Source organism: Sesamum indicum, linkage group LG2, assembly GCF_026168435.1.
Source record: "Sesamum indicum cultivar Baizhima isolate 11 linkage group LG2, ASM2616843v1, whole genome shotgun sequence".
Taxonomy (NCBI): Eukaryota; Viridiplantae; Streptophyta; class Magnoliopsida; order Lamiales; family Pedaliaceae; genus Sesamum; species Sesamum indicum.
In genome coordinates, this window is record NC_142658.1 from 16137057 (window position 1) to 16152723 (window position 15667).

General features: G+C 33.9%; 1 protein-coding gene across 1 annotated transcript; it reads left to right on the forward strand.

Moving 5' to 3' along the window:
* Nucleotides 1-13093: 13093 nt before the first annotated feature.
* On the forward strand, nt 13094-15635 carry LOC105155838 (uncharacterized). Its single transcript, XM_020692132.2, has 2 exons — nt 13094-13530; nt 15341-15635. Exon 1 carries the CDS (start codon nt 13302-13304, stop codon nt 13473-13475), a length of 174 nt encoding a protein of 57 aa, XP_020547791.1. The 5' UTR covers nt 13094-13301; the 3' UTR covers nt 13476-13530; nt 15341-15635.
* Nucleotides 15636-15667: the final 32 nt, after the last annotated feature.

The following is a 15667-nucleotide window of genomic DNA, read 5'->3' on the forward strand; positions in this document are numbered from 1 at the left end:
CCTAGACGACGAAGTGATATTATTATTTTACCCTTGCTGAACCTTTTTAAAAAATAAAACAAAAATTGAGGTTGGGTAACATAAATAATCTATAGGGAATATTAGTTCATAAAAATATTTTAAAAAATTATAAAACATATATATAATTATAATTTATAATCCAAAACGGCATTTTGGTCAGTTAACCATAAAATTTGATGAAAACTTAACGAAATGACCTTGTTGTTAGACGGATGTTCGTACAACAAAAAAATATTTATAATTATGTCAAACTTCACGATAGGTGGTTATAATTTACCCTAAATATTATGATTAATACACTTCATATATAATTCTTGAAATTGTAAGATAATAATTTTACTATACATACATATATATTTGTGTATATATAGAAGTTGCAGTATCCTCCCACATTATATTACCTAACTCTATGTATTATTTTTATGTAATAAAAAAGTGAGTTGAAAAGGAAGTAAGGGTCCATGGGGATGGGCATGAGCGCCTCACCCTTCAACTCATCAATCATGTCTACTTCACATTATGAGGACGAGAAGGGATGTCTACATTTTTGTCCCATTGACTTTGATCATGTTGGGTGCCTTAATGCTCCACCTTAGCTCCATTCACTACATACTAATATATATAAAAAAAAAAAAGAGTTTTTATATTTATAAATGACGACTAATAATATTATCATGTTAATTTTTTGTAAAGTTAAATACCTTTTAACTAATAAGATAGTCGACTTATTCAACATTTTAAATTTTATATTAACTGGCAAATTAATTTTCTTTTATTGTCTTTCTATTTCTTTAATGTAATGTATTAATTTATATATTTTATTCTTATTTATAAAATACGTAAAATATGAAAAATTATCTATTATATGCATATAAAAACAGCGTGTCACGACAACTAAATAAATATAAAATGTGGAACGTAATATCATTTACTCCTTCTCCTCTTCTTCTTCTTGTTATTATTTTTAATATTTTTTTTAAAATGGCAAAAAAATTGATAATTCATGATTGGTTCATGATTATTGGCAAAACAATCAATCACATTTCGTGTTTTTCCCCACCTCTGGCATGAACAAAAGTCAAAGAAAAAAAATATAATAATAATAATTTTTTTTAATACTCATTCACCCCATACAACTCATGTACCCAACAAATATTAATACACACCTAAAATCCAAACACGAGACATCCCATAAAATAGTCTCGTGCTGGAACTGATGTTGTCTCCTAAACGACCATAATAATTATTGACTCATTGTACGTGGGGAATAACTTGATTGTCTGCAAACATATTTTTTAAATAAATTGATTAATTACGTTTAGAGGTTTAAATTTGCAGTAATTACTGCCTCTCTAATTATTTGTATATGTTGTGTGATTTCAGTGGTATGTACGTGAAGCTGTGATATTAGTGATGGAGCAAGACACTGAGCTATGTCTACTGAGTGGTCATTGTCACCATTGCAAAGATTGGAGATAGGGAGTTTGGGACCCCATTTCTTATTTCAAGTTTAAATTTGCAATAAAGCTTTTGGCTATCCCTCCCAAAACCCTTGGAGGGTGTTTGGCTCTACCTATAGCATGTCGGAGTTTATAAAATATTTTAAAAATTTAAACATATTGAATTTTATTTTAAAAATAAAATTATATATTAAAGTATTTAAATAAACAAGATTTCAGAGGTTATAAGATATTAGAGTATTTCAACATAGATAATTTTCTAGGTAAAGGTGAATTGCCATTTTTTGCATTTTCTTGATATTGTGAAATCCTCTAATCTTTCTCGGGGTAAAATTGATTTTAATAAACTATTTGTTCCCCCAATTTAGTTTCGGAATAATCGCACTATTTAGGTATGACCTTTTATGTGTGTAGGTTTGTTGATAGATTCACTTACATCAAGTTCGTAAGTAAAGGTCCTGGGCAATTATAATTTTGGTCTTTATACTTAATCACTTATTTGATTTTGATCCAAAATTATCAGAGTTAACACTTTAAGTTCCTAATATTAAAAAAAATGACACTTTAGTCATTTGACCGGATTTTGGATAATTTTACTCATTCTCAACTTTAAAATGTGTGTCTTAGTCCATGTTGGCTTTTTGTACCCCTCACTTAGCTAAAATGGTATGAGGGCCTAGGTTTTATTGAAAAATATTTATTTATATTACATATATATATATATTTCAATCCCTAACGGAGGAGATTTTTTATAGTATGAAAGCGAAAGAAAGTTTGAGTTACAATAAAAATAGAGAATATTTTTCAGATTCTGGAAATTTTGAAAAGGAATTTCTTGACGAAATTTCTCAAGATATTGGACGCAAGACTAGAAAAAAAAGATTGGAATCTTCTTACAAAAGAAGAAAAAGAGGAATGAACACGAAACTACTATGTCCGACAGATACTACCAAGAAATGTGGTGAGAAGCCTATAATCCACCAAAATCCAAGGTAGAATACCAGCAAGGCGAGATGGATCGGGTAAATTTATCCAACAATACAATTCTTAGAAAAATTTTAAAAGGAACTGTTTGGAAAGAACTCGAGCCGAATACCTTAACATTCTCTCAAGATCTAAAAGAGATCCAAAAGATAATTCAAGACTACGAATATAGGTTAATCCATTTACTCATGAAAATAGACCTCTTGAGCCAAAAAGATGGACGAATCCTTAAGATCCTCGTGGATCTACACAAGGATCTTACAGATTGGAAAGCTGAAGTCACAGACTTGAAAAGAAATCAAATATATTTATTGGTTTAGCAAATATTTCTTCTAGAGTGGAGTAACAATAGAAGTAGCAGTTCCAATGCTCTTTGCAAAAATCTATAGTCCATGGAGGGAAATGTTGATCCATTCATACAAAGTACCCGAAGGACAACTGAACTCAGTTGCAAGAAGCATGTGTTTTCTCAAAGACAAACTAAAGAATTGGTGTTATCAAATATCCATCCAGAAAAATATGAAGATGCTTAGAGGTAAGATCAAAAGAACCCCTCTTTGTTGTGATAATAATAATTTTCTTACAATTATAGAAGAATCAAGCGAGCCAAGAAAGAGGAAGAAACATAGTAGTGACTCTACCATAGGAGTTCTAGAAGAACCTCTTTTAGGAGAAGAGCGTGGTGGTCCAAATCAAAAGCTAGAATATACAAATTTGGACAGAAGACTGGACCAACAAGGAATTCATCCCACGGATCTAGACGAACAGATGCAAGGTCCACAGGAAGTATCCCTACAAGGAGAACTTTCAGATGGGCCCATACTCAAGCCAATGAAAATTTCAAGGACTGTAACTGCTGGACCTGCGAGCAAAAGGTCATAATCTCTAGACTGCCCGCAGAAATATAGTGAATTAAGAAATTTGAAGCCACGGATGACATCTTAGATGTAGTCTACTACGGCAATTTGGTACCCACAAATTCGAAGATCTTCCTTCAGATGAAAGTGTATATGAGGAATAAATAGAAACTGATTCAGATGGATCTTCAATCGGGTTAGAATAATTATAACAAGGGAGGTATGCTTCAAATCTCTAAAAGCCTGTTAGGATTCTTTTATAGGATGATGGTGTCGAACAAAATCATGGAAAGACTCATGCGCCCAGATTCCAATTTCAACCCCTACGATGGATTTAGGATTGGAGGAATCGGGAGAGTCCTCAATCAGATAGGACAAATTTTGAGGAAACATCACATAATCTAGAAAGTGAGTTCAGTTGAGTTTGCTATTCTCATGGAACTTATAGGTACTATGATGAAAATGTAGCTTATTCCTAGAAAAGAGATTCTTGAAAAATTAAGTAAGCTTAAAGAAGAATAAACTGTTACTATAAAATGGATCCATATAGGACTATTGAAGTAGTAATAAAAACATTCTTTAAGGAAGGAATTGATTTAGAAATACATTTATCAATAATGGATAAACGAATTAATAATTTGAGAGATAGTTGTCTTGGGACAATGATAGGTAATTTGTGTGCAGGAAAATTAATATTTGATATTCATCTTAGGATTGCATACGACCTAGCAGACCAAGATTTTGGTAGACTCTTGACCCTTCATCAGGATTTTAAAAGAAAAGATCTAATGAAAGAAGGTAATAGACCATATTCTATAACTTATAGAATAGCTTATGCCCTTTCCAATATACATTATTCAAATTTATTTCTTAGAAAAGAGTATATTGAGATTTATAAAATTTTTAAGAAATTTGCTAAGGTAATGGCACTAGATTCAATTAGGATACCTAGAATAGGTGATATCGATATTGTCATAAAAGATCACATAGTGTAAGACCGAACACTTAGTTCTAGAACTAAGTTTAGTAGCAAAATGTCCTTTTCGGATGATAGAATCATAGGCTACGAAGGAAATGAGAAAGAGTTATAAAAACTTGAACTCCTCAAGAGACTATGACAGATAACATAAAACTCAGATGCCCTGAAGGATATAAAGAAATACAAGTTATATTTGACATCACTAAGAAAGAAAACTTTTTTCCTTGTGATGTCTTATAACATTTGCAGCAACCTGTTGTTGGTAGATATAAAGCATGCTAGAAATAACATGCCATGAAATTTTAGTTGCAGGACGAGAAAATGGGAGTATAACTTTGGGGTTAAATCTCCTTGAAGATCATAAACCATGGGGAAGAAAAAATAACGGTATGGAATTCAGTCTTGATGGTGTTACCATAACGATTGAATGACTAGTCCATTTTCTATATATGCATCTGTTTGTATGATCAATATCAGATAGAATATTTTGCAGCTTATATTGATTTAGGATCAGGAATTTGCACAGCAAAGTCGGGGTTTTTTTCCTAAAGAAGCTATGAAAACCTTACCCGTTACTGGACGTAGGGATTTTTCATAAAAAATTCTACTTAATAAGGGTATAAGTGAGAAGAAAATTATGATTGGAGGAGCATTTGGAACACCTTGATACAGGGTGAAAACGCATCATATCTACTTTCATGGTACAGGTGTTAATATATTGCTAAATAATTTCATTCAAACTTTTACAAAATATATGCAGGATAATCGGAGGAATTTGTTAATCTTTAGTTCTAACTATAGTAGTGAGATACAAGTTTGCAAAGAGAAAAGGCATTTAACAGAATAATGCCTATAAATTTTCGCAGCAAGTATGGTGATTTCGATGCCAGATTAACTCATTCGAAAAATACAAGATAAGAGGAAACAACAAGAACTCATCGATAGCAATAGCTTCTACGAGTAATTTGAGGAAGAGATTAAGAACCTCAGAGAAGCATTGCAGGAAATAAAGTCGCTAGATATTAGCGAAGAAAGCAAGCTATCTCTCGAAAACGTCAAGAGACTTATTCAGAGGAACTTCAGTGAAAATCTTCTGGCATGGTGGGATAGGAACAAGATCGAAGCCTTTGAAACTTAAAGCAGAATACAAATATGAGTACCTTCGACGCAAGCCTATCTAAATGAACAAGGAGGACAAGTAGGATATGCAGGAGATTATCAAGGAGCATACCAGTCTTGGACTCATCGAGCCTGGAGTCTCTACTTACAGTAGTAGCCTTGGTTTTTTGGTAAGAAACCATGGTGAGATAAAGTGAGGTAAACTCAGGTTGGTAATTAACTATCAAGTAATAGAATATTAGAATTTGATGGTTATTATATTTTGAGTAGAGGGCACTTAATTGACTGCATCAAAGTTGCAAAAGTATTTTCTAAATTTGATTGTAAATATGATTTTTATCAGATTAAGAAGAATAGTGAATCATAGAAATTACTGCATTCTCCACACCACAGGGACCATATATTTGGAATGTGCTACCAATGAGATTATCTAATGCACCCCAGAAATTTTAAAGAAAAATGAATAATCTTTTCAAAGATTATTTTTTTAAGTTTATGTTTGTCTACATTGAAGACATATTAATTGCATGTAAGAATATGTAAGATCATATTAAATATTTTCTGATGCATGTCATAGAGAAGGATTAGTGCTTTATGAGAAGAAAGCTACTATTGCAATTAATAAAATTGAACTTTTAGGAATTCTTATTGACAAAGGAGGTATTGAGCTGCAGGATCATATTGTTGAAAAAATCCAAAATTTCCAAATGTACTTAAAGATAAGAAGTACTTGCGGAACTTCTTGAGAGTTGCTAATTTTTCAGGAATGTTTATAAAGGATCTTGCAAGATATATGAAGGATTTTCGACCCCTTTTAAAAGAAACAATGAGTTCAAAATGGAAGTGGGAGGAAATCCACACTCAAAGAGTTCGCAAGCTGAAACAGGTTTGCAGTAACCTGCCCAAGCTTTCTATCCCACAAGACGAGGATGAATTGTTAGTATACATTGACGCTAATGACTATCAATGGGCAGCGGTGCTCACGGAAAAAACGATTACAGGGAAAGATTCTTGTAGATATACAGGAGGGTTGTTCTCAAGACAACAAACCCAAGTTTGATACAGTAACGAGAAGGAGTTCTTTGCAGTTTGGAAGACTTCTAAGAAATGGCCTTTGCTTTTACTTGTTAAAGAATTCACCTTATAGGTCGATAATACTAACGTTAAAGTTTTTTTTGAAAAATAAATTAGAATCTAACATTGAGAAGGGTTATATTATCAAATGTCAAGCTGAATGTTAATACTATTGTTGTAATATTGCCGTAATAAAATTTCATGAGAATGTTCTTGTAGATTTCTGACAAGGGATGGAGGAATCTGAAGCAAACTCCATTATATTGAGGTTCAGACACCTTAGAGAAAACCTTGAAAAGTTTGACAAGAAGTTCAGACAGCTAGTGGTAAATGCCCAAGTTACCTGATGCAAAGAGCTGATCTAGACAACGTTCAGGTCGCAATAAGGAGTTCCTTGTTAGCATCCACCTCGCTATGGAACGACCAACGAGAACTAATTTAGAAGGCATCACCCTCGGGGATGATTTACGAGTCGGCAGAGCATGACCCTAAATATGTCCTTAGAGTGCAAGGTTCTAAATCTATAATATCAGATTCAAGTACCGATTGCACGAGGCCATCTCTAGACTTTGGTGGAAGGAAAACAATTGAGTCAAAAGAAGTGAAAACTCCTGATGATTTAAGTTAACCAAGCACCTTTGGGGTTAAAGAGAGAAAGATTATCCTTAGGCCAATGACTGGCATCTTTGAGGCTAATACTAACAAGTTGATATCTTCTTCTTCTTCTTCTGCTTGACAGGTAAACCAATGAATGTGGGAAAAATTTATTTCTAGAAAATGAGTGAACCCAAGCAAGACCATCATCGAAATATTCAGAAAATACAACAAAGTCTAGATGTTAGAAGGCTCCAATTAGAAGATGTTCGAGAATGGTATGATTTTAGAGCCTTGGCTTCAATTCATACTACGTCACCCCAATTTTTTGGTAATTTCAAACTTTTCGAAATGGATTAGTGAGGTAGTCTATAACACTTGGATAAACAACCTCCACTTGGAAAGAGGAGATATTTTGGAGTTCAAATTCGTATAAGCAACTCCAGAAAAATCAGGAAAAGGGTCTCATCCAGCTTTCCATTTCATCAAGCTGCAGAGACCAGATATGGTAGTATTTAACAAAATTAAAGCTGTCTCAGGAGAAGTTCCCTTGGCATCAACTATTAGTGAAGACGAAATCTCTACTAGAAGAGCTTGGGGATTATGATTCTGTCTCACAAGATGGATAAAGTCAAGTATCCATTCAAAATTTTCTCAAACAAAGTGAATGGATCATTCATGCTAAACTTCATGATAGGAAAAAATAATGAGTTCATAGAAAGCTTATTTGAAAAGAAGAGAATGTTAATTTGGAAAAATAAGCTACCAGCGACTGAAGCAACGGATGAAGGTATGCAACATGCTGGATGTTGGCATTGGCATAACCATATGCCCTTGCTGTAAGAAATAAGAGAAACCCCTGTTCTGGACAAAAATTCGCATTACATAAAAGAAACTCGAACCAAATCAGGATAAGGGTAAAAGAAAGAATTTTTATAAAATAAAGTAAAAATTATAAAATGTAAAAAATCAAGAATAAGACTATTGGCAGAAAACAATAAAGACCAGTAGTCAACAAAGTAGGAAAGCTAGCTAGAAATCACATGGCCGATAAATCATTATGATCAACAGCAGGAAAGGAAGTGGTGATGACGAACTCAGTGACGTCATCTGAAAGAGATAAGATGATGATGAACGTAGTGACGTCATTAAAAAATAAGTTCAGAGTTTGAAGTCCGCGAACACCTATAAAAAAGGAAGCAATGAAGCAGATGAGGATCATTAGAAATATTCTCTTACTCTTCAGAACATAATATTTGAGTGTCCAAATTTTTGTAAATTTTTGAATTCTTAGTTTATAGGGATTTTCCCAACAAGTCAAGTCCTCTATCATGAGAGGCTAAAATAGTTGTCTCCTCTAATGGAGGATATAATATTTCGTATATTTCTTCAATAAAAGTAAGGTTTCTGTCCAACTTGTTTGTCCAAAATTTTATTAAGTCCCTATATTAGAGTGCTTTTTATTCCCTAAGATAGAAAATGAAATAGGGCTGTGTTGTTTATTGCTAAAGGAGCCAATTGCCTGCGAACCATCTGTTGTAGTAGTATGGTTGAAAGAACTCTGTAAAATCGAGAATTTGGAATACCTAGGAACAAGACGGTTATAAGGACAATAAATGAATTTATAAGGGCAAATTTTATTTCGAAAGCATGCCTAATTTGAAGTATGTAGTGGACTAGGATTACTTTTTTGCTAGAAGAGCAAAATGGTCATAAAATGGGTTGAAGGATTAAAATCACGAATATTTGAAAGATATAAAATCAAAATTATCACCGCCAAAAATTAGACAACCAAATTTACCAACTCCTTATACATAAAGAACGAAAATTACAATATTGCCTCAAACATGTTATAGATGTATTAGTTACCAATGTAAAGTTTGAAATACAATGATATATTTCAGTTTTTGTTCAAAAAAAACATACATGGTTTTGATAATATGTGGAAATGTGAAAGGACAAATAAAGCAGCAGTGTGGTGTGAGTGATGGGTCATCTCTCCATCAGTCAATGCAGTGTAGTGATGAAATGAAAGAGACTGGACTAGTGTAGTGATGAAATGAAAGAGACTGGACTCTACATCAAGGCCGTTTGTTTGCTGGCCCACAGACCTGACAGAAGGACCCATCACCATCAACCCATCTACGGACACCCCTCTCACCCCAGTACTAAATTTTGAAAACTAATATTCAATTCTGCATGGTTTTAGCAAACTAAAATATATATATAATTTCCTCCAATTTAGTTTCAACATAGATATTGGTTTAATTTTCTTATCTGGGCATTTATCTATTGAAAGTTTAATTGATCTCCATAATTGTATAATATTAATAAGTGCATTATTAAAAGAGCCTATTCCTGGCTTTCCAGCTGAACCAAAGTGAGTGAAGGAATGTAACCCGTTTTTGAGGTGATGACTTGAGTAAGTGTAGAATACATGTAATATTTGTTGACTTAGTTAACGAAATAATAGGACAAACCTTTTGAGAGATTGGAATAAAGAACTTATACTTTGTACACATGTAAGGAATGAATCGGTCATCGACTTCAGCCAATATTCAGAAATTTAAAAAATTAATTACAAGCCTTTTGGGTTAAACAAACCTCTATAACAAATTACAATGAATTCAATGAACAAGAATAATAGTACAATAAATAATCCAAGAAACTGCAGAATAAGATAGACAAATAACATAACCCTGTAACCAGATCTTAGACTCAGATAACCAAGACCTAAAGCCATCAAGTCCAAAGGTCACAACCTAGCACGGTTGCTTAACTCACAAAACCACCAAGGCTTCAGCCACAAAGGCTACAGCCACAAAGGCTATTCACAAAACCACCAAGGACACAATCACTTAGGTTTTTACAGAGCCACCAAGGTTTTGCCACAAAGCCTATTAATTAACCAGTGGCTTCAAACTTTTAGAGTATGAAGAATAACTTAGAAATTTCAAAGAGAAGGGAGAAGAGGATAGGAGGTAAAGATCATCCGATGCCATGAACCATTTTCTTATTAGCCATATAAAGAAGTTGCTGATTAAATGGCATTCAACGGCCATTGATGGGGAAGAGAGAAGATTAGAGGAATACGAGGAGGAGGAGGAGACCCAAACGGTCACTTGGGAAGAGGATGAGAGAAACAGACGGCGGGGGAAATGGGGATAGGGTTAGGGTTTGAGAGAATGAGAGAGAGAGACTTAAGTAGGCAGTCAGACGGATCAAACCAATAAGTGGGCCGGGTAGATGGGTTAGGAAGCTTGATGGGCTTTAAGTGAGTAAGCCGTTCAAGTGCTAGGCCTAGCCAATGATTTGGGCCATTTTATTAATAGTACAGATGTTCAAAAGTATCAATTCATTTATTACACAGAGAACAGAGAACTGATTGTAGCTTATGTCAACAGAATAAAAAATCTGCTGTAGGGATACTAAGATAACCCATGAGTCATGCATGAAATTTTATTCTTTGTATGTAATATAGTAAACCAAGAAAGATTTGGTGCTTTTGATAACAACCATTTATATGCAGATTTGATTGAGAATTTACCATCAGAAGTCCATGCCCAAGTAATTATGTTGCTAAATCTTTATGTACAATAGGAATGGCTAAGATTCTGTTAATAATATGTTTAGGTAGATAAGGGCTAATAGTATTAAGGATTCATTTGTTTAGTATGCATTTTTGTATCTTGAAGATTCACATGTAATATATTGCCATATTATTAAGCACATGTTTAATAAGAATTTTTGTACCAACATATGAAAGGCATTTATCATACCATAATGCAATCTTATTTTCAGTTTTGTTTATGATCTCATAAAACATTTTCTTAGAAATTTATTAGAATAAAAAGGAAGACCTAAATATTTATTGTTAATGTTTTGAGTGGACAAATTAAGTTGTTGAGAAATAATACATTTATTATTATTCTGTGTAAATAGTGAAAAAAGAGCAGTAGATTTTTCTCAACTAATAGTTTTTCCTGATATCTTGCTAAATTCTCCCATAATATAATTTTCAGACGTGAAATACTTTTGCGATTTTCTTTCAAGAACATTAAGCAATCATCTGCAAATGTAAGGATTGGTGGGGGGGGGGGGGCGCTATTATTCGAAGGTCTCATTCCATCTAATTTATTGTCAATCATTTCCTGGAGAATTCTATTTATAAATGGTTCTAAGCAAAGAATGAATAAATATGAAGATAAGAATCTCATTGACGGATTCCTCTTCTTGGACACCAAGGTGCTGATTCAGTAGAGTTGCTAATCAGACTGTATGATACTGAGGTAACACATTGCATAATCCTATCAATAATTATCTGAGGGAATTTAAATTTAGAAAGTGCAAATTCAATGTAATTTTATTCAAGCTTATGATATACTTTTTCAACGTCTAATATAAGAGCCATATAAAGCATATTCTTATTTTTCTTTCTCCTCAGTGTAAAAGGCATTTCATGTGCTAGAAGTAAATTATCTGCTATTAATCTTTTGGAACAAAAGCATTTTGGCACGGTGAGATAAGTGAGTTCAGTAGAGGTCTAATTCCGTTCAAAAAAATATTAGATATAATTTTATATATTATGTTACATAATTAATCGGGCGAAAATGAGATGAAAGTGTAGGATTTTCCTTCTTAGGTATTAAAATAATATTAGTCCCATTAATATAATCTGGTAAAATTTCACTGTTAAAAAAATTAAGTACCTTCTTAGTGATATAATTTGATGTAGAAATGGGAATTTAGAGCATTCGGGCCTGGACCCTTTAGTGGACCGATTCTTTTAAGTGCAGCACCAAATTTCTGTATGGTTATGGGTAGAGTCAGGTTTTGTTGTTCGGCTGCAGTTAGTGATGGCATATTTAAATCAAGGAAAGTAAAATCTCTAGAAATTAATAATTTTGGGATCATGAAATTTTATTAATTTAGCAAGATATTAATATATCGATTCAACCCATCTTAGGTTATGTAATGAATGTTCTATATTCATCCAAATTTAATAAAAAATTACTTAGTTTTTTACCGTGTCAACCAAGATCAAGACACAACCATCTCATACATAGTGGAACATCAAGTCAAATGATTAGTTAATGCATTACACAACAAAGGAGAAATCAGTCATACCAATCATGCCCCATAAGGGCTTCCATATGATGTCTTCTACGGGCCAGTTTAGTGAACTCAATAGCGCCTTATCAAGTACCTACTAAAATGCACGGGCGTCATACGGCATTGTATATGAAATACAACAATTATCATATAATGCATCACTTAGTACTGTAAGTTTCAATAAAATTATAGTTGATGCCCTATTTCGATGGGTTCTTGACTTGAAACAATTAAAATAAGAGTTAATTCCATGATCACCATCTTATGCACCACCTAACCCCACAGTATAACAATATAGAGATTTCAACCAAATGCATATATCACTATTTATTTTAAGCACAAGATGAAATGGACCAAAGAGCAATTCTCATTATTAGCATTATCATTGACAAAGATTGTTTTCCCAAATAACCAACAATTGGCTTGACTATTACCTATTCTAACACTGTAAATTTTCCACAACATTTGGCGTCGTTGATAATTGAAAATTTCAAATTGAGAGGACGATCGAAGACAAACTCAAAAGGGAGGACTAGTGATGGGGAAAGGGAGGAAAGAGGAGAGGCGATGGGTGAAAGTGGAGTTGCAATGGGAAAGGAGGAGGGATATAGGGGAAAGAGGGGGTAAGGGAGGAGGGGCGATGGTGATGAGGGGAAGGGGAAGGGGGTTCAGGTCGCAGCATCAGGGTCTGTGGTAGGGAGGGGGTTGTGTGTTTAACTTTTTTAACAAAAATACTATCATATATATATATATATATATTAAATATATATTTTATTGTTAAAAATCAATCAAATTCGGCCCCAAGGCTGGTGAGGTACACCAGTCCCTCTACAGTGGATAATTTACCTCATTTAACAAACGCAATTTATTATTTATTTAATTTATGATTTGTTCTTTGGTCACAAGGTATTGGATTGCATTTTTTCCTTGTGACATAACTCAAAGTTGAGGGACGTAAGGGCTTCTCTCTCTCTTAAGTCAAAAACCTTCACAAATCCGATCTCCTTAATCCCTAAACCCCAGAAAAAAGTTGAACAATCCAACTCAAGATTTCCCTGTGTCCAATTCTCAATCGGGGGAAGAAGAACAAAGGAGGATCATATGGGCATAGTAAGGAGTAGCTTCACGTTCATGGTGGGCACAGCATTCGGAGTGTATGTAGCCCAGAATTACAACGTTCCGAACATTCGAAAGCTATTCAACACTGGCGTTCTGATCGCGACTCATATAGAGGAGAATTACCGAAAGCCCAAGAAACGTGACGATGATGAGTGAAGCCGGAGGCTTTACTTAGTTTTCAATTTTCACATACGCCTACCAGGTGTTTCTGGTATTGGCTGTTAAATATTGTTTAACATTTTAAATTTTTGGGATTCTTTCCAAAGATTGACAAAGGGTCCCTTTTAGACTTTTTATGAACCTGTTTGAAAGAGTTGGTGGTTCTGAAGATATCGAAATTTGAAAATATTTTCTATTGTTGTTGTTAACTAGTGAGGTCGAACTAGTTGATATTCTGATAGATTGATGTTCATTCACTATGTTGATCGGTTTAGAACAGAAAATCTTGCTTTGATGTTGAACGCATTTTAGTTTGCTTCTTGATGAATATGTTGAAATTCAGTATGATTAAATGCATACAATGGGGTTGCTTGTTGAAATGATATGTTACAGGAAATAGGAATTGCGGTAGTAGGGTACAAACATAGTTTTTGCTTCTTTTTGTCGCTTTCAGGCTGTTGCATAACTGAATATGCGATGCTTTGTGCTGTATATGCAATATGAAGACAGCATTTATGTTATTATTATGTTCAATGTAATGCATAATTTTTGTTTAATGGAGATAGAAGCCAGTAAAGTTACTGGTGCACCAATGTCTTTCCAGCTAAATAATATGGTTGCTTCGGAACTCTGCTACTAAGCAGACTACTTGTAGAGAGTTTGTAACCTAGATCAAATACATGTAAGAATAATGATCGTACCCAATCGCATTAACTATGATCTACAATACATTAGTGAAAGAGTTATGAATCATAGGAAATGTATTCTTTACCATGTCGATTTGGTTTTGAAAATCTGGTTAAACGGCCTTGAAGTTAACATTGTGCTGATAGACAGAATTTTTTGATGGTTGTTTCCAAGTGTGGTGCAGGGACTACGTAAGCCATTATTTTCTGCTTATCCAACTGAAAATTCCAGAGTTCTCTTGTATATTGTTATGCTTGTTATGAATCTTATGTGTTGCTGGAGATCATGCTGTAAAAGGTACTTTTATCTTGGATTTACCTTGTCATCTTGTTGAATGTACTGTTTGCTGCTGAGACCGTTCATTTTCCAATTCCAATTGATTTATGTTCTATCTGTTAGCATTTGGTGAATGCTCTTTTCTTACTAGCGTAGAGTGATAATCTATCTTCCTACATAAGGAAGACATTAACTTTTATTTTAGTTGGTTGCTGCTCTTTGTGCACTGTCACATAAGAAATGCATAATCTGTTTGCTCCTAATTGTTATTTGCAGGCCATTGCCTTTCATCATTTAGAGACCACCAGAACATGGTGATTTCATTTTTTGTTGTTGCTTTCCATGGGGGTTGGTTCGGGTGTGGGCTTGTAATTTGTTCTCCCGCAACGTCTTTTTCACTCCCAAAAACATCAGTCTTTTCCGTAGCTTTTTGGCATTTTTCAGTTGATCTTGTTGTTTAATAAGACCTGTCTAGGCATACTGGAATGGATACAAATATCATAGGTTTTCATAGGATACTTCAAGAAGTGTGGCTTTTGTGATTTTAATGTCAGTCGACAATTTTATATTGCTTGCCAAAGGCTGGTGATATCTGATTTGAAGAACTTGTTTCCTTTGAATGCATTCCAAATCAACTTCTTGAGGTTTATGTGACTTATTTCTCTTTCTTGGCCCAATAAAATTATGCCATGCACCGTCTCTGATCTGAATGTTTCTGATGCTATTGTAGTGACTTTTATGATGTGAACATCCTTGGGCTCTTTTCTAGAGCTGGCATGATCGTTTTATTAAGCAGCAAAGCTATCTTAAACAGTTGGAGGTGGCACTATATAGCAGGGGTTTAGTGCCTCGGCAAAGTTAGCCAATATGTTTAACAAACAACTTCTTGCATGTTTCAGGTGGAAACTCCAAGTGGACCTATTATCTTCCTGGACTGATGGTAATGACCAGGGAAGACAGAATATAATTCTGGTATTGGACGTGCAGACTAGGGTCTTGAGCTAACTCTGGTTGAAACTTGAAAATTGCCATAATGCCTTTTCAAGTCCCAACCATTATCTATTCCAATATTTCTTGTTAAAGGCAGTATTAACAAGGGTTTAGAAATACATTTGGTAAACTTTTAGAAACTTTATCAGATTACTCTTGGAAAAACTTGAATGATCAAATAATTGTTTTGTTTAACTTCTGAAATTAATTTCCATTGGATCCGTTAGATAGACTTG